Genomic DNA, 26,620 nt, shown 5'->3' on the forward strand with positions numbered 1-26,620 from the left:
GCTGGTTGTTGGACCCTTCTCCACAAAAGACGCATTAATAAGATGATTTAAGGAGGAGAAACCCTTTCAGGATTACTGAATGCAGAGAAAGCACTGAGGGCACAGAGCGCCCTGCGCCAAGTATCTCAAGGCTGGGAGGGGAGGAGGGTGAATGGGAAGCAGCAGACGCTCACCCGGGGTCTGTGCCCCCGGCCACTGCTGGCTGCAGACTGCCAGGCTCCAGCTGCCTGGGATCCAAAACTGCCCAGCTGGGATTAACCTTGACTTTAGGAAGCACTCATTTCAGACCAAAACAAGCTCTCCTGGTTAAAGACCCACAAAAAACGAGTCATCAGCTGGTGTTTGGCAACTGTTATATAGGAAGGCTGGCAGGAATCACAGCCTTTAATGACTGTCAAAGTTCTTTATTTCCATTTTACTGCTCTGTTTTTCCCTTTGGAAGTGCGCTATGAATGGTTATCATGGGGCTTGCTCCAGCCCATCAAAACAAGCCCGCTCTATGCACTCTACAACGCAGAGGAACTACAGATATGACCAAAACACTGCCCAGCCTCTGCCCCCCGAATGGAAAAAGCTTCTGGTGCATTTAAGGGACCTAACCCCAGCATATTGATAACCCATCTTCCTCCGACGGAAGAGAAGGAACACTGGGGGCAGCAAGCAGATCGTGAGCAACTATCACTAGGGTGATAACATGAACAGCTCCTGGAAAATCTTAGCCTAGCAACACATCTGTGCATTTATTTGTTTTCTGTCTAATTTGTCTGAATTGTGTAATTAATGAGAAACTAAAACTCTACCCACACTAGAAAACTTTGGTTAATCTATTTCAGAAGACAAGGCATGAACTGACCTAAAGAGATGATTTCATCAGAGAAGTCAAAGTAGCCTCGAGACCACTGTGTTTAAGGTTGTGATGAACACCACCTTTATAACAACTGGCATTGACTTTTCTCTCAGCTGGGTGGAGAGAGCCTTGGTTACCCAAACATTGCTGACATCAGTCCCTAGTGCCTCAGGGAGGGTCAGAGATTTCTTACACACCGTGACAGCAGCCTTCGTTATGGCTCTGCAGGTTCGCTTCTCATCTGATTTACTGCCCCAACAGACAAAATCTCCCTTCTCCTCCAGAGACAACGTTCAATAAGAAGGATCCAGAAAGTACCTCAGCTGGTTTCACAAGGGGTGTGAAACCCTGTAGCTCGGGAGCAGCAGGGACAAAACATGGCGTGGGAGGCAGGCGCTGCCGGGACGGAGGCTCCCCACGCAGGCAGCAAAGCTGCTTGGCCACCCGGCGGTCGGGAGATAGGACGGCGAAGAACTGCAGCCCACACCCACTCGAGAAGCCAACCTGAAGGACGCTCCCACCCCAAAGGAGAACTGCATTTAGACTTAACCCAGCTGGGCTCCCCTGGTACAACACCTGAATTCCAACCACAGCTGAATTCTGGCAGGTGCACGAAGGGAAAGACAAAGCTCTGTGTGTTCCTTCCAGAACACAGAGGTTGTTAGGGGCTTAGACAAGACAAACACAAGATTAATGACTTTGGAAAGTAGGCTTTTTATGCATTTTTTCAATTGCAATTTGAAGAATATCCATCAGTGACTCAAACAAGGTAGTTCACACAGTAAATGAGAACTCTTTATTTAAATTAACTTTCTTGGTTTCTATTCAGGACGGTAGAAAGGCCTAGCTTTTCATCTCTCCAGAATGGTCGAGGAAAAACCTCCTGAGCTGGCCAACACAATTTAAAAAGCAGTTGATCTTAATTTTTACTGAAGTCACAAAATGATGTCACTACTCTGCATATAATTTTGATAATTTTGTTTATATAATTTAGTATACAATGCACTGTTCAACTCTGCCATATATTTTGAAAAATATACAAACCTGCTTTAACCACATTAGAGATATTTGACAGACAGTTGTCAATTACTTAGCAGTTTAGGACAATATCAGACACTCCTATAACTCCATTTTTGAACTACAAAAAGAACATAAATTCATATAAAATACAACAGATTAAACAAACTTTTTTCCGAGGAAAAATTAGGTATCAACTCAATCTGCCATTGTGTGAAACATGACTATAAAATAAGTTACAATTAGTAATGCCTGCATTGTTGAGCTATGAACTGGTCGAATGAAATCTTAAAAAAACTATACAGTATTATTGCACTCCATGACTGTGCAGTATCTGGAACACGCCAGCACTGAAAGAGGTCTTTCATTAAGTTTTTTTTTCTCAGGAGGCACAACGCGGCTGCAAGAGAAGCATCCAGTCTGTACTAACAGCGAGCTGTCTTCAGTACAGGCCTTCATGGGTCTGAGCCGCGCTGCCTTTGGAAATCACCACTTAATGCCTAGAAACGGAGACACAAGCGTTACAGTCGGCAACCACTCCTGCATTAAATGAGCAAGTCATCTCTAATACTGCCAGAACAAGGAGTTGAGGCATTTCCTGTAAACCAGGGAGAACAGCAAGCCATGTACGCTTCGGATTATAAAACCTGAATTACACGCACTGTCTCTTGGGAGGTGGTAACTCACGGCAAGAGACTACTATTATTATTTCGTTGTGGGGAATGGCCTACAAGGATACCATCAGAATGACATACATTAGCATGAATTTAGATAAGGAGACGTTAAAACACAAAGTCTCACTATCAGACTCTCCTAACCAGCAGTGTTACTCCACACACAGATGGAAACACAACTGGATGAGGGGGGGTTGTAGCTGCGTTTCTAAACTCATATCCCATTAAATAAAATTCTACGTAAGAACAGTCTTAGCATGCTTTGTAAGCTTAAAGGTGACATCCATCTACTTTGCAACTAAGAATACTGCCTGAGACCCTCCAAAATCCATACCTATACGATGCCGGGCTTCAGCATGCCCATCTGAAAAAGTACAGGAATCACCAAGCTTTTAAATATCAAATAATACTTTAAAAGTACAGAACAACTTATTTCATGATTAAGATGACTTTTGCTAAATTACTCGGACAAACCAGACTTAACTGAACAAACAGGACATGCCTGCTGGAATCGAAAGTCAACTGCTTCTCATATTTCCCGCATAAGGACTTTGAGGGTGCAATCTCTCTGAATTGCTCTCCCCGCCTCAGGACGCCACAGGAGCGTCAGTGGAGGGAGAGATCCATAAGGCTAAAAAGTGGGGTTTGCGGTCTGAGCTCTGAAGCAGCGAGGAACAGCAGAGCGTCCTGGTTACAGAACATGGTTTCCTACCAAGAGTGAGACTGCCCGCAGTGCTTTGCTAAGAGTTAAAGTCTCTGAACATACACCTCCATGCGCTACTTTCTTGCTTACATAAATACAAATTTGCAGAAGCCAAATCACATTAAACAGAGCTCCAAAAGAAATCTGTGCAGGTGTTTGCACTGTGCTAGGTCACTAACTGCTACACCTGGGACCAACAGATCAGTTTAATGTGGTGAGACTGTCGCAAGTTGTCAGTCAAGAGAAATGGGAGCACAGGGTCTGTCACTTGAGTGTGGGGTGCCTGTCGGCAAGGTAGCACCAAGAAACCAGTCTCTCAACCCAAAGTGTCCTTCTGCCAAAAACTGTGTCACAGCTAATCAATACTTCACTTAAGCGGTCTCCCAAGTGTCGACTGCCAATTTTTGCACCAAGACAGTCTTTTTGTAGCACATCAATGTTCCTATGAAGAATCATAAGCTAAATGTTTTGAAAGCTACAAGCGATGTAGGAACACAGAATTAATTTGTTGTAAAATATATAGGCACAGATGCAAACCCTCTGCTCCTAATGATTAAGGAATATTTGTGAAAGGTTCAAACAGTATAGCACACAGATAGGAGCAAGAAAGTGTTTTACTTCCTAGGGTCCTGCAATTCAAGTGACGAGTTATAGAAAAATATGCACAAAATGCAGTGCGTCTTCTGATCTCTGCATAATACAGTTCACTAACTTAAGGCCTTCTACGCACAGGAACACGTTTGTTCTGCCCAAAGGAATGCCAGCTTCCAGTTTTGAAACAGGCAGAACAAACCCCAAGCCAAAACCTCGCACCAAAACAGTATCTGTAAAATCATGCATGTCAATTCACTGAAAGCCACTAGAGATGGTTCTCCAGTAAAACACTTCTAAATGAACAAATAAACAATTACAATGTTCAATCTGCAATATGCGGTCCTTCACATACGAGTCAAGAGACAGCCGGTGACTGGAAGAAGACTTACAAGAAGTTTCAGTGCTGATAGATGGGGCTATGATCGATGATGAGGCATTGACTCCATGTGCACATTGAGCTTCATTTCGTTATCGAGAATTTGTACAAGCTGCTGCATGGAAGGAAGGTGGCCAGACTCTAGCTTGGACCACACTGGAACATCTACCACAAAACACAGGGAGGGGAGAAAAGCACCATTACATTGGCAAAGTCAGAAAACACACAGGGCTAGTTTAAACATAAAATGTAAAAAATCTAAGAAGCTATGCAAGTTGGCACTATTCTATATTGATCAACAATGCTTCAAATCTCTGGCTATATTAAAACCCAACTAGGAGAACAAAGAATCAAATGCTTCTATTTACGAGTACATCATATGGATTTAGAAGTTCAAAATATCCATTGACAGAATGTCTAAAAATAGATTAGTGAGTGGCAGAATAACATACTGAGTTTTTAAACCATTGCTAGATCTTTGAAACTTGTGGGTCTCATTAGTCTTCATCTCACTCCCTCAAATTTCCCTCTCTACCATAGCACTTTGTGAACCCACAATGAAAAATACAATGCTGACATCTACATAAAACAAAAGCCAGACTGGAACCACATTGTCCCAAAACACAAACCAGAAATGTACAAGAAGTCCAGATGTGATTGCTGCCCCCAGGAAGGCTCTGCTGCCAATTCTAATCTCAGATTTAGGACTGAAAGTGTATTGAGTTCAACTACTTTGATGCAATACAGTCAGTCTTTAAAAGGTTCTGCAGTGTATGACTTGACTTAGAAACCACTATATTGAAATGTATCCTGCACAATCATAAATTGAGATTACAAAGCACAGAGCTAGATTTCATACTTGTACCTACACAGCCTGAAAACTTCTGTACTCTATCAAGCTTACATAATCTCTAAAACCATAAAGTTATTGAAGGCAGAAGGTCCACAGGTTCTTTAAGCTAAAAAAAAAAATCAGTACTGTCATCCACTGGTACCGAAAATCCGTGAATAGCAATGGATTCAATAGGATTCCAAGGCTAAACCACATTAGAAAAGGATAGCGAAAACATCTAATTAACTAGAAAGTACACTCCCCTAGTTGATCTTCTCTTACTTAATGCACATCATATACAAAGAAAGAAGATGCACCATTACTCCAAGTGACTAAGCATTCCTCTAAATAAGTTTTTACATAGCTTTTTAAAAATATACATAACTGACATCTGTATAAACTGCTTTATAAAGACATCTACGATTTTCATCATTTATTGTGATATATAATACCAGAAGCTTCAGAATGGATGGCAATTACCACATGCAATCACATTTTGAGACACACCACATTTTGTAACATCGTCCTTCATTCTCCCAACACAAGAGCTCTCACAAATCTGTGCATACACATGCAACACAATACAATTTCCTTAAACAGGAAGTTCTCTGCTCACCGTTCAAAGTTATTTCAAATGCACCTGTTGACATACACTGGTTCTCAATCATGTTGCTCAGGAAGAAGACCATCATACAAGCATAAACCTAGGAGAGACCAGAAAGAATCCCTGATACTTCAGCCGCGTGAGACACAGCTTATTTCATTCACTCTCAATAAGTGCTGAAGTTTACAGGTGTCTCTCAATTCCCCTCTGCAATTTATCAAGTAATCTTGCAATCGCATAGACATCTTACGTACATTCTCTTTTTAAAACGCTTGTGCACATTGCCTTCCCAGGACAGGTATCAATGTTGTTCTGAAACCACACAACTCATAATCCTGATTCAAATCGAGTTACATCATCTCGCTCCTTTCCTCCACAGATCTATGCACATCTCAACAGCCAGTCTGCAGAAGTACGTGGCTATGATGGCATTTGCAGGATGACAAGGGAAAGCAGCCGTTCCTGCATACTGCCTGTCATTTTCAGAATAACACTTCAGATCAAAGAACCACAGGCCTAGACACAAACAGCAGAGCAAGTCAAATTGCATTTGTTCACAAGAATTGCCAGCCCTCTAGCACTTCTTCAAGCTAATCATCCAGAATTTTCTTTGTGTATCGGTGCCTCAGGATGAAATGATGCAGACACCAGCAACACAGCATCTCCCTCCATTGCCAGCACCTTTATAATTCCCTTTTCATGCATAAGGTGCACTCACACGGGTTACTGTGATACCAAAGAATTTAGCATGGGAGAGAAGTTGTTTACAACATCACAGATCACAGACACTGTATGATTTCAGACCAGACTGTGTCCTGGTTTCAGCTGGGAAAGAGCTAACCCTGTGAAAGGAATGTCAATAATACCTATTGGTTTTAGGTGTTCCTAAGTAATGTTTACACTATTCAAGGACTTTTTCCAGCTTCCCACAGAAGCCTAGACAGAACAATGGAACGGCCAAAGGAATATTCCATACCATAGACCTCATGCTCCATATATAAATGGGAGTTAGCCGAGGGTGGGAATCCACAATCACTGTTCAGGACAGTGCGGTGAAAGCGACCCATCTCATTATTATTATTGTTATTATTATTTTTATTTTTCCCTTTCTGTTATTGTTTATATTAAACTGTCTTCACCTCAACTCACCAGGTTTTTTCCTCCCTTTCCTCCTCTTCCCCCTCACCCTTCTTGGGGGAAAAAAAGGGAGGTGAGCAAGTGGCTGCATAGTTCCAGTTGCTGACTGGGGTTAAACCATGACACACACCGCAGCAAGCCTAGCTCGGTAGTGTATTTGGCCCATTTAATTAAATGGGATATATTACAGCTTCTGTAAATTCAAACTGGCTGGTGACAGAGACCCACTGCACTGGGTAGCTCAGTTTGAGGATCTGTGCACCAATAAAATACATAAAGGTTAATAAACTTATAAATTTTTTTTAGTAGAATAAGTATGGAATAAGGTCGTTATGAACCAGAGTTCAACAACCTTAATCTGTTAGCATCATCAGCACTGACTCACAGGAATATTCACCCCACAAGGCACAGTCTGTCATGCCAGAGTATGTTCACCAAAAACACCCACAAAATTTCAACTTGATTTTTATAACCACCATCAAATTGCACGCTTAATCTATTAGAAGTCTGACAAAAGCAACAACTGCAAAATAGTTACGAGACAGTAGAAAAGGGAAGCTGTAATTTTAACACGAACAACACTGGCTTGAAACGCTACTCTTGAGCCCTAAATATAAAGAAACCTTTTATCATCTTTGTCAGTAATGTTAACCTCAGCTGTCCCTCTGCAGCATCATCAGCTTGGAAAGAGAGATGCTGAGAATCAAATCTGGGTTTGCCAAAACCATGAAGCACAACTATTGAGAATAATTACGCTGCTGTAAAATTCTCAAGTATGTTTAGTTATAGAAGCCTAAAGGTTCTGTTAAGGCTGCAGCGTATGAAAGTTAAGTCAGTAACAACTGTCAGGTCCTCCCAAAGCACTCTCATGAAGTCATTCTAAAACTGCTTTTTCCAAATAAAAGAAGAAAGTATGCCATTTACCTTATTTTCTTGGCCCCACTGCCAGATGCTTGGAGCTTGCATGCCGAAGAAAGCAAATGGATCCTTGCCAACAATTATTAAGCCTATTAATACTAGTTTGAAGACAGACAGGAAAGATGCTATGTGCCTATCAAAAGACAACATACAGAAGTGACTTAGAAGGTTCACAGTTTATTTATCACTATATAGCTACAATTCACCTAATTAGAAGAATTTTGATAGTGTACAAGCGTTTCAGAGCAAATACAACTTTTCAAGTAAGTTTATCTCACCGCAAAAAAACAACGCAGAAGCAGCCCACATTAACAACACATGCATCCTCGGGATACCACTCTTGTACACCATGCATACAGATTATTTTAATTATTTTTTTTCTAAGCACACCTCAAATAGAGATTTGCTTTGAAGTGATACATGTCTAAACTGGATAATACATCCCGTTTCTTAAAGAAGGCGTTCCATATTATAGAGACATGTTTAACTGACATGCACTACTTCGTCATAAAGCATTTTCCAAGCAGATGCAGAAAAACATACACTTCCTTTTAAGAATTAAACCTACAGCCAGAGAGCAAATTTACACTGAGGTATTCAATCTTATAGCATTCTTGCCATTGTAATTGCTACAGTAATTAGGTCAAGAAGTGGTTCAAAAGCCGCCACAGTAACTATGGCATCATTCTCTGGCATGTGTCCAATGATTTAAATAATAGGAATAAGACTGTTTTCATTTTGTCTTTTTTCCAAATTTCTTTGGGCTTCTCCCCCCAGGCTGCAGTTAAGGACATCCTGGTAGTCTCTCCGATGAGGTTAGCTCTCCCCTGATTTAGATCTTAAAAACAAACTCTTCCCTCGTCTCCAGTCTTAACCTACGACAGGAATTTGGCATCAAGTAGGTAAGCTGATCAACAAATGTGCATTTATGTCCAGATACATCATGAACAAAAGCTGGAAAAATTCACTGTGAAAAAAGTGAATTACATAATTTGCTTTAGCTTGGAACATGACAGGCCTCTTCACACAGATATCCAGAAGGTAATATCTGCATGGAAAACTAAGAGGCCTATCTGGAAGGGAAAAAGTAACTGAGCTTGTATGCAACCATAATGGAAAAAAAATCCCCAAGTTTCCGTTTTCAGTATTATTTAAGTGTAAATGCACACACTCACCATGCTGAAACTACATATTGGAAAAAAGATAATTAGTACTGCTAGTCATTTGCTTACCTATATATAGGTTGAGGAAGGTAGTTTTCCCCTTCAATTCGGATGTCTGGGTACCGCTGGCTAATAACCCGCATGTACTCCTCAAACACCCGCCTGTAGCCTCAGGAGACACTAAACATAGACAGGGATTGTCACCAAAACTGGAGTGCTGTATGTTAAACTCGCCGCTAAACTGTCAACCCCAGTACTTGCACTGCTCATAATCCATTTAGTTTAAAATAAAAATAAAATTCTTCATGCCAAAAAGGAAAACTGATTTGCAGCTAAGTTACACATCAAAAATCCTGACAGCTGGCTAGGCATTTGGTTTTACACAAACTTGTTTTCACTTTCTAGCACAGACACAATGCTTTGGTACAGCCCACTGAGCAAGGAATCATTTTTTCCAGGTAAAGAGCTGTTAAGTTAGAAAGCCAGCATAAGTAACACCTTGCTCCATATCCAAAAAAAAAAAAAAGTTTCACACAATACAGTTTTAATTCCTCACTAGTTAAATTTCTCTTTCTGAGACTGCCCACAGACAAGTAACATGGCTCCCAGTTATTTCTGTATAAGGATGCCCAGATTAGCTACAGAAGTTAAATATTACAGAGCTGTACTTTGGCTCACGTTTCTACCACCTGCCTAATTTAAATAAAAATTATCCGGCCTCAGCTTTCCTCAAAAGAAATCAAGCAAAGTACTTTCCACTGAGCACACCTTTGGCATGACAAATCCGCCTGACACAACCTGGACCAGACCCTGTTCCGGGATCTGTAGCGAATATTCTCGTTCCCCCGTGCCCTGACGATGCACCCCGGAGCAGCGTCAGGTCTGTCTGTCCATCTGTCTGTCCTTCCCCCGGCGGCTGCAGCTCTGCCCGTCCTCAGAGCACCACAGAAACATGGTGACAGGCGCTGGAGGCGGCTTTTTTTCCCCGCAAACAAGCTGCGTGTGCCAGAACTACCCCACCCCTGCCTACTCCTGCTCGGTTTTGCTCTGAGCAGCTGACACCACCACCAATATTCTTAGAATGATATAAAAGCGCCTGATCGCCCCGACTGCTGGCAATACCGAGTCGTTACGAAAATATAACCACCTCATCTTTGCTAAAATATCAATTCCTCCTCAACGCAATCCTAAGTCAGTAACGTGCCACATCTACTGTTAAAAGGGCCTGAAAAGAGCACTCCGATCGCGGGTGGCCATTTTCTCCAGCGCTATGCGGTGAGCGCCCACCGCCCGAGCCTCACCACGCAAGGGGACCGCGGCGGGGGGTGGGGGGGGAGCTCAGGGGCGAGGGTCGGAGCGGTGAGGCCGCCTCCCTCCCCGCTGCTGCTCCCTCATCCCGCCGCCAGCCTGACCCACGGAGCCGGGCCGGCTCCGGCCGCCTCCCAGGCCCCAGCCGGAGCCGGGCGGCCCGCGGCGCCTCGGCAGCTCGCCCGGGCGCTCCCCCCCGTAGAGAAGAGCGAGCGGAGCCGGCCCATCCCGGTGCCGCCGCCGCAGCGTTGAGGGGATGACGGGGATGAAGGGAGGAGGGAGGCGTAGGCCCGGCCGGCGCCGCCATCTTGCCGTGCGCCCTCACCAGATCTGGAACTTGAGCAGCGGCCCGGTGGCGTAGGCCATGCGCAGCTTCTTGGCCGGCAGACCGCCCGGCTCCGCCGCGCCGCCGCCGGGCCCCGCCGCCAGCCCCAGCAGCAGCAACACCAGCAGCCGCCGCCCCGCCGAACGCATCTCGCCGCCGCCGCGGAAGCGCGAGAGCCGCCGCAAGGTCACGCGAGCGCCGGCCCGCTCCGCGCACGCGCCGGCGGCCACGTGACGCCCCGCCAGGCCCCGCCCCGGAAACGCCCCTCAGGGTAAAAATCCGGCGTTAGAGAAGAATCATCTTGGGTTCAGCATCCGATAGTAGCGCTCGGGCGGGCGCCTTTAACGGTCACGAGCGGAGGGAGCTGGGGGCGGGGGAAACGAGAGACGGCAGAACGGAAAATAAAAATAATAAATAAAAATCCGAGCAAAACCCAGACAGCAGCTGCAGCACCTGAAGGCTCGTTTGTCCTTAGCTGACAATTATTTTCGATCACAGGGGCATGGCCTCATTATTTTGAAGATTCTGCCCTTGTAACAGAAGAACAGAAGTACTTTTTATTATTAAATGCTCTTTTATTTTTATCTACATCCCGTTATTGCATAAAGATCACGTCTTTGTAAGTATAATAAAGCTATCAAATGGGTACGCCTCATCGCCTTCCCTCACACCCAAACAAGCAAAAGATAAACCAACCTGTGGCTTCTGTCTTTTAGGCAATAGGCTTTAAGAATTAAGCACATTTCGGGTTGGAACAGCAGCAGAACTGGCTGATGTGATACTCATTACTGATTTACGGTTTCACACGCGCACAGAGCTTTAGCAAAGCTTTCTAAAAGGCAAGTGTGCAGGAAAGCTGTGGACTTTTGCATCCTCAGTTGTTTACTGAAACATTTTATTATCTTCAAGTTAATACAAAGTATGTTTTTCCATGAACTTCGTGTCAAAGCCACACTGGATTTCCATGAAGCTTTAAAGACCCAGTTCTAGGTCTTCCAGTTCCTGAAGGAGAGCAGTTTCTTTCTGAATCTTCTCCAACTAGAACAAAAAAGCACAAGGTATCACAGACGTAGCTTTTTATAAAATGAAACTTGAATAAACTGCATGCATCTTAACAGTACCTGATTTTTCTCTAGCTGTTTGCCAGCAGCTGCTTGTTCTTTCAGCTGCTCGATTGCCTTTAGTTTCTGTAACAAAAAAAAACACAAACAAAAAAACCACACTAACACAAAAATACTGGTGAACCAAGAATAGAAAAAATACTCTCAAAAGTTCCTGCACTTGCAATTCCCTGATCTACCAGGAGGCAGGCCTCAATGCAGAAGGCACATTTCATTTCAGCCTCTCCGAATGTTCAGTCCAGAATTCCCCACCAATAAGAGACTTTTCTTTCAAGAACAAAACCTAGAGAACAGAAGCACTTCTTAGTCTCTGAAACATAAACACCACACACTGTCTCGCTGAAGGGCTAGATCCAAATTCTCTCAATCCAAGTTACTCCTCCTCTATCACTGTCCCTCTTCACCACACGTTTTCCTCAGAAAGCCTGGAATATTAATCAGAACAGAAGACTATGAAAAGCAGGAGGCAACCAAGAGAAGAAAGCCCTGCTGGATTATGCAGAAAGGGTTAAAAATTCAGAAGATTACCATCTATGCAAATGCTATCCTACTGAGCCCGTCACCTCACAATCAGATGAGATCTTACAGACCATCTCTTAGAGAAATCCACTGTCTGTTAGGAAAAAAGAAAAATCCCCTCACCTTTTTTAAATTCTTTATCTTCTTGTCAACTTCAGGATCTCCTGATGTAACGGCAGGCACAGTGCTCCGTGGGGCATTCTGTGATGCTGAGGACTGTGCAGGTTCCTGGTTCGCATCAGCTTTGGCCTCCTGTAGATAAATAAAATAAAAACGTTATCTAGAAAATACCTTTGATTACAAAGGGGCTGAAAAATTTCTTTCATCATTTTAAGGGATCCATTTAATATTTCTTCTTCCACTAGCTTGCTGGTGTGCTCCAAAATTTGTCAGTGACTTGCTTTGATGTATTGCATTAACTATATATATGCTTTCCACAAAAGAAGGGTTATCTATAACAACTCACATGTTGTTTCTTGTTTAATTTCTACTTCCTCAAGACACCAACCATAACAATCAGCAAGGCATGACAAATACATAGACAAATATGTTATAAAGTAGACTGGTGGGTCATTGTCTCTGAAGAAAGGCCTCAAAACCAAGGTAAGAATTTTTAAAAATCTTACTTAAAGAAATTATTGCTTCAGAATTTTATAGAAATTGGAAGGCTAATACCAAAAGCTGATTTTTATCTACCAAGCAAAGAGGTGACAGAGACCAGGCTGTCTTTGGTCTGCCCTGATAACTTGCCTCATCCCCGACCTGCTGGGGGAACACATCAGAGCAGCAAGTCCATCCCTTACCTCTCACCTAACACTGACGAAAAATGTGCAAATGGTCTGAAGGTGAAAAGTCAGAATTACTTAGTCTTAACATTGATTTCAGCTAACATTCACAGCAACTAACCAAAGCTGTTATTTTTATGTCATACTTTTGTACCTGCTTTAGTCCAATTAAAAAGTCCACCACCCTCCCCACAACTCAGCACGTGCAGGACATGTGGAGAGCTCTCCGTGCAACCAACGGCCACTGCTCTGAGACTCGTCAGTGCTGTTTGTGAAAACATTATCCTTGAAAAAACTACTTTTGCAGTACCTGTTTAGCAGCTTTCTTTGCTTCATGTTTCCTTTGATTTTTGAGAGCTGTTTTAGAGAGTGGCTTATCACTGCTTCCCGGTGGCTTCATATTCTGAGGTGGCTCGTCCTCATGCTGCAGGATATGCAAAATTAACAGTTACAAAACCTGTATTCCATGTTGGCAAGCCTGTTGCTACAACAAACCTAACAGTGAACCCCAAAACCTACTTACGACAACTCCATATGCAAAGATGAGCCATAAAGGAAGAGGAAGAAAAAACAAAGGGGGGGGGGGGGGGGGAAAGTATGTGCCCTTTTTCTCTTTCAAGTAGCAGAAACCAGTGTGAAAAGGGTTTCGCACTCATCCATTCTCAGGTTTGATGGGACTATCCTGTACGTCCTAAAGATTTCATGGATTTCTGATAAAATAACAAAATCATCATGTTTCCTCTCTCAAGGGATAAATAAAATTGAAGAGGAATAAACCAGCACAAAATGACTGAAACTTGGCATTTTGTTTTTGTTGACAACTTTTTAACTCAAACTCCTAGTGACAAGAAAGGAAAAATGGGTTGCTGGGAGGGGAGATGGAGTAGGGTTTCTTGGAGGGGGGCAGAGGGGGATGAAAAGGAGGGGGTTTGGTCTTTTGTTTTTTTTAAGAAACTCGTAATTGAGAAGCTGGATTGTTTTAATTCATATGACAAGATTTCTTACCCATATAAGTAAACAGAATTATTTTATTTAACATATCTTTTCTCTACTACTGCTGCTTGTTGATCACGTGCGAAATCAGACATCAGCAGGATTAATAGGTTCCTCACAAACCAAGCAGCAGTCTTTCCTTCAAAAGCACAAGGCTCAAAATCAAAGCTCGCTAAAACTTAAACATCAAGGGTGCAATTGTTAAATGTAATTAGTTGCTACTCAGCCTACTTTGAAAACTTGCATAAAAGAAACTCATTAGATATGTAGGTCACCATACCGAAATCTATTTAAACTGCAGCTGACTTGCTAACAATCCAGTCTTTTTCTAGCAACTAAACTTACCTAAAAAAAGAGAAGAAACCAACACCTGTCTAGCTGGGTTTAGACTGGTAAGTTGGGTCACCCAAATTAGAGGCTTCTGTCTTAACTGGAGTATCCAATTTCACCATAAAACAAATTCGCAGTTTATTGTTCCAGTGCACGTTGTAGAGAGCATTTTTAAAGTTTGCAAATGACTTTGTAAAAGGAGAGTATTTGGACCAAAGAAATTCCAGTTTTCCAGCATACATTCTTGCCAACAGTGAGCAAAGCATCAAAGAGGATTATCAAGAAAACCTCTCAAAAACCCCACAATACTACTGTCAGTCTGATTACTCTTCTAATGGCTCTCATTAAATATAGACGGGCAAAGCAATGAAACAAAACAATTTAGTTCATATATGAAAGTCTACTTACAAGCTTGGAACTTGTTACAGGTTTGTTTCTCAGGGCCGGAGGTCTGTACGCTTGGGCAGGCTTTGGCTCAGCACTGGGCAATTCACTTGGAACTGCCTGGTACTTTACCGCTTTCGCTGGGAACACTCCATCCAAGAAGGGCTGCCAGAAAACTTGCCACATTTCTTCATTTGATGGAACTTCGTAGCTGTGTAACAGAGAGCCAGTGTAGTGCCATATCTTGTAGCCATTACTGACTCGTAGCCGGGGAGCACAAGTAGCTGTTACAATATGCTCCCCATCAGGACACCAAGCAAAGTACGTGGAATCCGAGGCTACTGGTTTGGAAATGAGCTTGTAGTTTTTAACGTCCCACACTTCCATCTGTCCCCTGAGATTTCCAAATCCTGCTAGCACTAGGATGTGTCCATGGGGGCTGTAGTAGGCAGCATTGCGAGGACCGGTTCCAAAATCAAACACAGGGTCGCATTTCAGATTAAAAACTGTTGCTTTGGCAGGCATAAAACCATACACAGCACAAAACTCAACAGAATTGGGGTTCCAAACAACATCATAAATAGGACCATTTTTTGCTAAAGGAAAAGGAAAATAGGCAGCTGTTAGGAGATTGTATCTTTTCAGTGCAAGCAAAAATTAAATGAATAGCTATTTTTAACTTCATGCTTTGCTAAAAGGCTGTGTTCTTATTATTGACAGTGCAAATGAATTCTGCTAACAATAGAGGTAGAAACAACACTTTATCTTCTGATAATTTTAGTTAAGGTTTGCAACAATAACTGCACCCATTCCAAATTACCTCTGCGGGGTCAACATCAGCACTTTAACAGTAAGCATACTTTTTCATGTAAAAAAATTCCTTTTTTTTTCATCATTATTCAAGTATGATCTCTCAGGACCTTCTCAAACTGTCCCACTGGAAACCTGCAAAAACAGGAGTTTTATACCAGCTGGATACTAGTTCTTCTTTTTTAAATAGAAAAAATATTGCATAGCGCAGCTTTGTAGAGCTAAGAAACATTGATCTAAGTTATCTTTGGACCATGCTCCCACACAGTATTTTATAAGACAGATTTTAAAGTGAGAGAGCACACAAAACTGTTTTTACGCATAATGAATAAAACTTGATATTGTCAGAAGCAATTCTGGGGGTTAGAACATTAGGAGATACTGAAGAACGATCAATTAGTGATGGAAACTCATGTAAAATGTACAGGGGTAAATAAAAAACATAGGTCATTATAACTTTTCATAATTTGGATACCTTTACCTGTATTTCAGATAAATGCCAAGCGTATTACTGACAATTCTTAAATCGACATTGATACAACATATCAAACTGATTTCAATCTTTCATTCCTGTTGTTATTCTAAAGCCTCATTATCTTAAGAAACTAGGCTGTGCAATCACACTGTCCGTGTGTTTTCCCCTTTTAAAATTTTTTAGATGACGTTAACCAAATGCAACTGCAGAGACAGTTCTCACAGAAAATTATGTTTCTGCACGTTTCATGACAGTAGGCAGCTGGGGAGATGAGGGCAGCTTGATACGGGCTTCAACAGCTAAGGCAAAGGCTGCAGCGTGAGCACGTATTAGTCAAAACCAAAAAACCCTCCACAAACGCTAATGTGAAAACAGCTTCAAAACTGGACCTCAAAAGTAACCAGAAGGTACAAAGCCACAGGAAATGAGGCACCACTCACTCCAAGTGCCCACCACTTGCGTTTTAGCTGTTGGGTTTTTTTTCTTGAACAGGAATAACCACCACTTTGGTTTGTTTGGTTTTTTTTTTCCTTGAAAAGGAATAGCAAAATTAAATGAAAATCAATTATAAACTTTCTGTTAAATAAAGATGCATTGGAAAAAAAAATATTTAAAAGGGCAAAGAAGGTTTTAAAAAGCATGTAATCAACCAACTAGTGTTCACAATCCAGGGAACTGCTCCCAGAGAGATTCTAGATACTGAGTTATAATCCTGATGATTTTTCCCCAGTGAAGTCAGCAACAAAGGGAAATGGGGCACAGTACTTGCTACCACAAGTTTTGCTAGAGAAGGCAAACTGGAGATGTTCTGCCAGTCAGCACTAGTATTGAAGAGAACATATTCACAATCTCTCTACAGTCACTTAAGCACAGACAGTCTACATCACCCCATCCCCAGCGTGTGGAAGTGTTCACAAACTAGCCTCTCTATAATCCCAAACAAGATGGGTGTTTAACATGAAGAGCAAAACTCAAGATAATTAAAAAATACCACCATGGTGAAATTAACGGACTTCCAGTTCAAACAAGACACTGAAATGAAGAGCATCCACTTGCTTCTCCCCAACGTGTCATTTTAATGACTTAGAACACTTTCCATTTTACAATACAGAATAAGGTATTTCTATTTTCCAATGTACTTAAAAAAACTGCTCTTACTCTGCCTTGGTTCCTTGAGTAACAGTATCAATTGCATGTCTGTAAGTGCAGTTAGGGTTATTCTGTTTGGTAACATACTGTCCTGTCCATTTTGGTTTCTCAGACATTAAGGTGTCTCCATTGTCCAGGTGTTTCCTTAGTAAACATGCACAATTCCTTTCCTGTACACACAAACACCCTCCCAAGCAAATTATTTGTATATATTAACTGAAAGTGTCTCTTCTCTGCCACTGACAGCAAGACAACAAGTATACCAGAGAGGACAACATAATTCAGCTATTAAAAAAAAAAAATCCACACCACCTTACCCCAGATTTAACAAAATCCTTCACCAGATTATTTTGTTTTTTTAAGAGTACTTCATTTCTTCTTTTAAAGATTACTTCATTACACTAACAAAAAAACCCCTCATACATTAAACAAAAACTAGTGAAACAGCAATTCCCACTATCAAGAGCTATAATAGAATAAAAAAATTCCTGTGGGCTACTTACGCAATTGTACGACCGCACTTTCTCCATTTGTCGCAATGTAGTGCAGAGTTTGCTCTCCATAGTACGAAGCACCTGTTTTATCAACTTCCGTACTAGCTATCACTAGCACAGCAGTGGCTAATAGAACAGACACAGTTATTTCAATACTGTTACTGCAAATGATATAAACTATTTCACAAACTACCATGAACAACGAGAAATTAGTTTGATTATGAATTCTAGTTAGTTGCTTGCATAACAGTGCTGTTAAAATTCTCTTCTGAATTTAATTTTTCCTAAATGTTAACCCAAACAGAACAAGTATCTTCCTTTCTCAGATGAAAAGTGTAAGCTAAGTCTATTCATTCACCATTGAATTACGATAAAGTGAACATACTTTTGCAGCTATAAAAAAGATATTCATCTAAGGCAGAAACCAAACATCCTGATCGGTCCTTGAATAAAATGTTTCATCAACAGCTTTTCTATGTACATCTATTTTATCCAGAACTGTGTGCCCACATGTTGTTTCTAAATGTAAGGGATACCTTCCCCATACTCCAAACAATGTGGGTTGAAGTAAAACAGTTTTTACGAAATTATTCTGAAACGGCTCATTGCTAACAAACAGCAAAGCGCACAGAGGACTGTGCAAGTCATACCAACTGTGATACGTCTGTGCATATACAATTTTACAGATTAAGAACAGTTTATGCTCTGCTATTATCTTACGTATACAATCCAAATACATTATCATCACAGAATGCAAAATTAAATTTGAATTTGCTATTCAACTCCAAAATTTACCAACATGTAGGATATTCTCAATTGCACTATACAAATGATCACGGAAGCCAACACAAGAAAGTTATGAGCACTTCAGGCTATTCAGAACTGTAACCTTAACATTGCATTGGCATTAACGGCTATCTTCAGTATTTATCTGCACGTGCAAATTAAATGCAAAACCCACACAGTAAACAAAGTCATTAAATCCAAAATGGGTGGAATATAAAAGTTTAAACATACAGCTGTTATACCTTTTTTGTTCCATAGCATTGTCACCTTGTCAGCTTTAAAGAAACTTTTGTTGGCTAGTGCAGACTGAGGGCCATTGAAGTTGGGATACTGATAGAGTCTAACAAATGATGGTGCACCTTTACTGCCCGGAACGTACACAGCCACCTAAAACAAAGCCACAAGATTTTCTTGCAGATGATATGCTTGGCAGCAGAGGGTCTATTTACTACTAGTATGTTGTACTAAAGTTACAGTAATTTTTTGAAGAAAACCAACAGAGAGATTGGAAACATTAGAAGTACCTTGGTTGGCTGTGCTCCTGGAGATAACACGAAATCATTAACCTTTTGCAAATGTAGTTTATTTGTAATAGTATCTGCAAAAAAATAAAAGGTCACAGATGTGATGATGTTAATGACAAGCCATGTTAGTCTGGATTACTAACTATACGTTTTATGGGTCTGTATCATGGATAACAGTATATATAATGATAAGGGATTTCTTTTACTAGACAACCAACCATTACTTTCCCATTTCATCACACATTTTTATTTACAAAACCAACTTGAACCAAGCCTAGGTCTGAAATCCAATGTTTACTATTTGGAAGTTCAAACAACAAGGAAGCTTCTGAACCCCACGTGAACACAGATCGTGTTTTAAGCAAGGCATAGTGTTCTTCATCTTATCTGTGCTGACTTCAGAGGAAGCAGCATCCGTCACGTCCAGATAACATGCACCATTACACAGAGCCAGAGGTTCTCCCCTCGCAGCTTTGCTGGAAGACTCTTCCTGATAGGAAGCATTCATAAAGGCTTGATCTGCACTGAACATCACCCCTTTATGCAACAACTTACAGGAAATGCATCTTTAAAAACTAAACAAACAGCAGCAACCCACAACTTCATTCCAGCAAGGAAGTCTGCGCTGAGCAGCAGGCCTCATGCTGGAACAGACACTCCGTGCTTCCCAAGTATAGCTTCGTTAACATCACTAGAACTAATTCTCAGAAAACTGCACCTCTCATAGGCTGTATTTTTACCTCCCAGAGCAAAAAGCCCACCAAAACCCAAAAATACCCACCACTGTTCTCCTCCATGTTTTGTTTTATACCTTTGGATTTTTGTTCTAATTCATTTTTATCCTCCTGCTTTTTTCTTCCCATTTCCCTTTTCAACCTCTGTTCACGCCAAATATTCTACCCACTAGTAGTGAATTTCCTTGAAAAAATTGCTCTAGCTTCACAAATTAATTTTTGCCATCAATATAAATGTTCTGATGAGCCATTTTTTAATAGTTCAGGATACACACAACCCAAAGTAGTAATCTCTATCAACAATTTCCTGTATCTCATTAAATGAGAAACAATACAGAATCAGGCCTTGTTAATGGAAAATTAGGTGCATTTCATAGTAGATAAGTCACTGAAAAGATAAACAAGAAAGTGAAAACATACTTCATTAAGACATAATGATTCTGAATTCTAAATTCAAAAAGAATGTAGGCAATATTTAAAATAAAAAGCAAGCAAAAGAAGAAATGAGGAAAAAAACTGAAAACAAACAAACAAAAAAACATCCAAAAGAAGATGCCTATATAGAATGCAATGGAACATATAGAAATACTTGCGTACTAAAGTTGTTGTTTTCAAAGAAGTGCACTTCATTGTTTACATTCCTGGCACAAATGCTTTCATCATCTGCCCAGCAAGGACACCTACATTTAAAGAAAAAAAATTAGAAACACTGAATTCTGCTCATCTTTATCAGTCTAGGATTTTTTCCCCCTCAATTTTTAAAGCCAAGCAAGTTCAAACACAATACATGTTTCTAATGGACAAATGACAGCTGTATAGTAAAACCCAGACAACTAGACTTAGTTATTGTCTCCCAGCTTTCTCTGTGGTGCACAACGATAGGGTATTTATACCAAGAAATAAACAATTACAACTACGTACAAAGATACTTACGACTTGCTTTCAGCTAGTAGCAGGCAGTATTTGAAAAGCCAACAACACACTAAAAGCTCTATTTACCTGGATCAGATTTTAGAAACCATTTTTTTTTTTTTGCAAACAATTAGCATCTGGAAATGTTATTTACCAGTTCTGCATCTTTTTCTGGATGAAAGATTTTAAACATTTTCCAGTTTTCACATCATGAAGCTGTAGGTTGGGCACCCCCGCTGTGCCATCTTTAGCAGCTGCAACAAAAGCACGGATTACAGTAGTGGTCTCTGGGGATTACATTCCATCTCCCGATTCTACAAGCAACCAAACATGCATAAACTTCTTATAAGAAGCATCCCACCCCCTGAGGCACTAAACCCTAGACTGCTAATTGCTTTATTTATTAACATAAGTCTTTCAGTCTCCAGAAAGGACTAACATTTTTTAATGTGTGTTTTTTAATTAAAACCAAAAGCTGTCCTCTTTGCAAACAATGAAGGTATGTTCTCCACTCCTACATTTTGTTCTCGCAAGAACTCAATGCATTTTGTCCATCGTGCTGCAGTCGCAGCTTTCTCTGCAAGCCATACAAAATGGTTCTCCTGGGTTTAAACTCTCTGTACCCTCCTATTTATTCTGAATACTACAGCCTGCCTATTTCTACCAGTGATTCAGAACAGACCTCCTAACTGTTCTCTAACAGTCGCAGTTGGCATCGGTTTTGTCACTTGTGCTGCCTTGTCTTATCTGACAACCCGTCCCAGAACACTTCCCACACGCTCAGCTTACGGCCAGCTCTTTCTGTCAAAGGAAGCATCTTCAGACACATCTGCTTCAGGCACGCAGCTCAGATAAGACAGAGGCTATCTATATCAGGAACGTACACTCCAGAGAGAGGCAGAGGAGAGAATAAAGCCCTCTGGACAATGGAGAACACCCAAGTCAGCTACGCCCAGTGGAGGACATGACTACTCTGAGACAGCTTACAATGTTCCTTGTCTATACATGCATCCTGGGTTGAGCAACACAGGGCTAATTTCTCTTCCAATGCTGGGGAAAACTCCACTTTCGGAAGACTCTAGTGTCTGAATTCGTGAAACTATTTACTTTATAGCCAGCTAGGCTATGTGGGATTCAAGGTCTCAGTGTTTTCAAGCCTTGCCAGGCACAGGGATGAAGAGGAGCACCGCCTGGGCATTTGACCCAGGCTGGCCATCAGGATTATTTCATACCATGAACATCACATTCAATATAAATTATATAAACTGCTCAAACAGCATATTATTCAAACACATTCTTTGCACTAAGATCAGTTCGCAATTTTTAGAAAGCTGTGATTTACTTAATAGAGTAATTTAAATTTACTTAATAGAGTAATTAGAGCACATGCGCTCTGATGTAGCGTTTGTAGGAATGGTCGATACCAGATGCTTTCAGAAGATGGCATCCCTCCCTCCTCCACTATATACTTGATTACCCATATAATTTTCTGTACACTTTCTATACCGCTCATTTAGCCAATAAATACGCTACAATGACAAACCAGGTAATGGAAAGCATGCAAACCAAATTCAAACATGCAGTTACCCTGTGTACTTTTACAGCTGGTAAAATACTCACTTGTGTAGGCCTGCCATGTTGCCAGAACATTATTCTTTGGCGAGAATTCAAGGCAAACTGCCTTTGGAAGATCAAAGGAACACAGTAACTCAGCACTGGTGACATTAACAATATTTACTCTGGAACCAAAAGATGCTATTTCAATAAAACATGCTTAGAATAGTTAATTAATAGCCCAGGTAACTTTTCACGTATTTGACTCTTCTAGATCTGTTACAAATTTGGCCAATATAACAAAATTAGAAGAGCTTTTTTCCCCTCCTGCTTTTACTAAATTTTTGCAAGAAAACATTTTAAAACCAGGTACCCAAGCATAACAGAAACTGAGTGAAAGCACTGGGCAAAACATGTCACATATTTTAAACTCTGAAACAGAGACAAGATATACTCTATTCATGGAGTCCATCCGCACTTCCACAGTGCTAAAGTTGACCAACGGCCAACAGAAAGAATCTAACTGAATTATCCCATGTATTTTTAAGTATTCTATCTATAAGGACACACCATTTAAGATTTGGGGTTTTGAGGTTGGGGGATGCAGGGAGACATGGACAATGAAAAGCAAAGGTGAGGTGGCTGAACAAACAAGCTTGAGCAGCACTTCTGAACACCATATATCAAACATCTGCCACATGCAGAATGCAAAGAAACAAAAGAGATCACATCACGATGTGTCCAAGCCACTGTTGTTCTCAGAAGCTGTATTAGAAGCCTGTTCCTCACCATCTCATTAACTGCTCCCCCTCAGAAACAAAGGAAGATGGACAGCCCCCAAAACAAAGAGGCATGGAAGGACTGGAAAGATTTGCCATTTGGAATATCCTCATTTAAAGTATGGGGACCTGGATATACAACCTGGTTGTTTGAAAAACCTATTTCCCACAGACATTTTCTGGAAACAGACCTTTCCAATTGGCAAGATTAAATTTTTAATGAAAATTTAAGAGTCTGGATATTATGGAGAATCAGAAATAACAGTGAAAGTAATGAATCCTACATCTAAGTTACCTCTCCAGAAGAAACATTTAAATGGTACTACTAAATACTTGTGCAGATTTTTTTTTAACTTGTTAGTAAGAATACTGACACTTCAGAAGCAGCCTTATGACCTCTTATCACCTCTTTACAGCAGCAACCCTATGCTGCACTCTTATGTAAAAGATGATCTCTAGTGAACTCTATAATGCACCTGGTTTATAAAAAAGAAACCTTGTGATGTTTGTACACAAGGTACATAGAACCTTAATTTTCTGTGAGCTTTACTAATAGATTGATCCCAGAAAACCAGGTACTATCATACGGGGAAATATGAACCAAAAATCGAATAACGCACATCTACAGGAATGGGTGCATTATAAATAAGAGCAAAACAGTAAATATTTAATCTGCTATTGAGGAAACAAAGCCACTACCGTGAATAATGCAAAAATAAATTGCATTTAAAGCATGTATGCAAACGCTTGCATTAATAGTAATAGCTTTACACAGACAAGAGTAAACGGAGCATAACTGATCCAGTTTAATACAAAAAATGCACCAACTTTTCTCCATTGCACCAAGCGAAAAGGGAACCATCCTTGCTAAAAGCAACAGCTTTGCAATTTTTTCCAGAGTCCCTAGAGAAATAAAAAAATGTACATTAGTATTCAAATATACTGCATAAGTTAAGGTATTTTTAACAAAAAGGTAAAGCAACACACCAACTTTCTTGATGTGCTCCTGAGTAGTGCTTTGTAACAATGCAATCTACTCTGCAATTGTTCATTGATTATTACCAGGGCAATGAGAAGTCACGCAAGCATAAAGCCTTCAAAACTACCAATTTTCTGAACTACTGACAGTAAGAAAAAAAATCACTTATATTTACACAGTTTTCAATTTTAAAGTCTGCCTTTACTTTTCAGAAGATTATTTTGTGCAAAAGATCAAAAATAGTGATAACAACAGTACCTTTGAAATGCTGTACTCTCTGTGAAACTAGGTGGCCCATTCACCATATAAAGCCCTTCGGATCCTCTCACTGGAAGAGTAAACAAACAACTACTCATTTCAAATTGAGAAAATGGTCCAAAGCAAAAACTTTATCTAATTTGTGGACCTTAAGACCTGCCCACACTTTTCCTCTGCTTGCATTTTGAAGTAAGTGAGAGAGAGGGTTGTAAAGGAAATTCAGAACATAACACACGCCAAGACACCTGGCTTCATCCAAGGCAGCCACAGGATTCAAACACAGGACAGAGGCATCGGAGGGGCAGAGCTGAGCTGAGCTCTCAGCCTCAACAGCTCTGCCACACAACGCACAAGCAACTGAGGAGCCAGTTTGCCCACAGCCATGCGATCCGCTCCCTGCTTCGACTGTCATGGCCCTTCCAGTACAGCCTTCCGAACGGGGTTGTTCTATGAACTGGTGTGTCCCTCTGCCATGGCAGCACTGGTGCCAGTGCAAAGAAGGGAGCAGAAGCACTGCCGAGGGCAACGGGGCAGAGTGGGACAGACCCAAACTGAGTGCATGGCAGAGGGGCTGAGGTGGGGGCACCCTTGGAGCCCCCACCCCAACCCTGCTCTGGCTCCAGCTGCAGGGCTGTGCCTGGACAGGAGGCGAGTATCCTCAAGGATGGAGATCCACAGCCTCTCTGGGCAGCCTGCACCCATATTCAGTCTCACAGCAAAATAGTTTTTCTTATGTTTAAATGCAATTTCCTAGATTTCAGTCATCATTCTCTCACTGGATACCACAAAACAAAAGTCTGGCTTCATCTCGCAGGATGACCCCAAACTACAGAAGAGCTGCACCTCCATAAGGAAGAAGGATGGGACAACATCTCGTCCTAAAAAGGCCGCTGGTCCTCAGCCTCAGCCCTGCTGCAGGACGCAGCCTCATGAAGCCTAACTTGCAGAAGCTGAAAATTCTGCATCGCTGCAAGAGCTGCACCGGCGCCCTGCACAATGGAGTTGAAAAGGGCTGCCTAGATACTCCCCAAAGCGAGGATTAGCTGCCTAAACACAGGAAGAGCATTTGCCAAAAGAAGATTGTGTCAGACTCATTTTTTTTTGCTGACATGAGACAGGATTTGCCCTATTGTTAGTTTTGACATTGCAGTTCAACTTGGAAAACAGAAGGCATGAAAGAAGTATCTACAGAAAACGTGTTCCAAATTTCCTTTTTTTTCAGAGACATGGCTATGCTTATGGCACTAAGAGACAAACAAGAAATAAAGACGGTTTCATGCAAAATCATGCAGTTGGGATTGTCATATAGTGAATAAAACAGCATTAGCTGTGTTTTGTGTATTTTCTTGGGACACCAAAAATGCCTACTGAGGTGACAACTTTTACTGAGAAACATGACTCAAGAAAGCAAGACCTGTACTATCTCAAGCTGCAGGTTCTGCAGCTGTATTATTTCAAGGCAGCGTCAGGGCCAGCAGTGCACAGGAGGTCTGAGCGCAGAAGAGCACCACTCCTGCTCGGCTGGGTCAGTTTGTACGTCTACCATGTGATGGAATCCATATGCAGATACAGCAACACCTGCCACCAAACACTCTAGGGGTACCTCATATTCCTAACATACCTCAAAGATATGTTTTAATAACACTTTAAATATGATCCACTAGCTACGCACCCCACCCAGAATCTATTCTTCAGGTCTTCCATCAGACTCCCAAGAAAAATTAAGATCCAAATTTACAGCAAATTACAGACAATAACAAGCAGTCCAAAACCCACCCCGAACAAACTGCAGCCCCCCCAAGTGATACATCCAAGTGAGGATAAATATGCCGATGTCTAAAGCTTAGAAACATGGGGAAGGAAAAATACTTGTCCTTTATGTTACAGGCAACTTAAAAAGTAAAAGAGAGAGAAAATGAAAGACTATTAAAGGAAGCTCCACGAAGCGCAGTGGTGAGCCCACACAACATGGGGAAGAAGCTTCACTCAGCCACGAGGCCCTGCGAGCCGTTGGGCGGTCTGCAGAGGCCCCACGGGAACGGTCCCCACGTCCTGCAGCTCCCCGGGGCTACCGCCGCCCGCTCGGCGTCCCGGGGACACGGGGCTGAGCGAGGGGCCTGCCCCGCTCTCACACAACCGTCCGGCCCGGCTCGACCACCGGGAGCGGAGCGGGCACGGAGTGCCAGGCCTGGCCACGCCGCGGCGGCCCTCCCCAGAGGGGGGACCGGCGGAGGGCACAGGGCCGCCCCATCCCGACCTGCCGCCCGCCACCAGCCCCAGCCAGTCCCGTCCCCGCCGCCCGGCCCCGGCGCACCTGCCAGCAGCGGCGTGGGGGGCGCCATGTTGGCGCGGCGGGCTCACCTTCCGCTTCCGGGTGAGCGCCGTCGCGGCCACCACAGAGACGTCCACGTCGCTCGAGGGCGTAGGGGCGGGGGTGCCGACACGTGACGCGGGGGCGAGGGCGCGGATTGGCGGCCGGGTATCTTGGCCCCGCCCCGCGCGCAGTACGCATTTCCGGCGGGCGGCGCCGCGCCGT

The 26,620-nt window shown here is 42.0% G+C and overlaps 2 protein-coding genes across 3 annotated transcripts; both read right to left on the reverse strand.

Moving 5' to 3' along the window:
- Window positions 1-1,541: 1,541 nt before the first annotated feature.
- On the reverse strand, window positions 1,542-10,734 carry SELENOT (selenoprotein T). Its single transcript, XM_063340041.1, has 6 exons — window positions 10,499-10,734; window positions 8,935-9,045; window positions 7,709-7,835; window positions 5,660-5,747; window positions 4,225-4,376; window positions 1,542-2,364 (listed from the first exon to the last, which is right to left on the reverse strand). The coding sequence occupies exons 1-5, from the start codon at window positions 10,645-10,647 to the stop codon at window positions 4,252-4,254; spliced, it is 600 nt and encodes a 199-aa protein (XP_063196111.1). The 5' UTR covers window positions 10,648-10,734; the 3' UTR covers window positions 1,542-2,364; window positions 4,225-4,251.
- Window positions 10,735-10,855: 121 nt separating this feature from the next.
- EIF2A (eukaryotic translation initiation factor 2A) lies at window positions 10,856-26,596 on the reverse strand. Of its 2 annotated transcripts, none has more exons than XM_063340039.1 (14): window positions 26,446-26,596; window positions 24,085-24,154; window positions 23,676-23,750; window positions 22,135-22,253; window positions 20,669-20,768; window positions 20,200-20,282; window positions 18,869-18,942; window positions 18,587-18,731; window positions 17,568-17,684; window positions 14,655-15,226; window positions 13,234-13,347; window positions 12,262-12,390; window positions 11,620-11,685; window positions 10,856-11,536 (listed from the first exon to the last, which is right to left on the reverse strand). In XM_063340039.1, exons 1-14 carry the CDS (start codon window positions 26,594-26,596, stop codon window positions 11,471-11,473), a joined length of 1,881 nt encoding a protein of 626 aa, XP_063196109.1. In that variant the 3' UTR covers window positions 10,856-11,470. The 2 variants fall into 2 exon arrangements, with proteins under 2 accessions (XP_063196109.1, XP_063196110.1); XM_063340040.1 differs by having other exon boundaries at window positions 26,399-26,504.
- Between the last annotated feature and the right edge of the window lie 24 nt (window positions 26,597-26,620).

Source organism: Chroicocephalus ridibundus, chromosome 6 (genome assembly GCF_963924245.1).
Source record: "Chroicocephalus ridibundus chromosome 6, bChrRid1.1, whole genome shotgun sequence".
Lineage (NCBI taxonomy): Eukaryota > Metazoa > Chordata > Aves > Charadriiformes > Laridae > Chroicocephalus > Chroicocephalus ridibundus.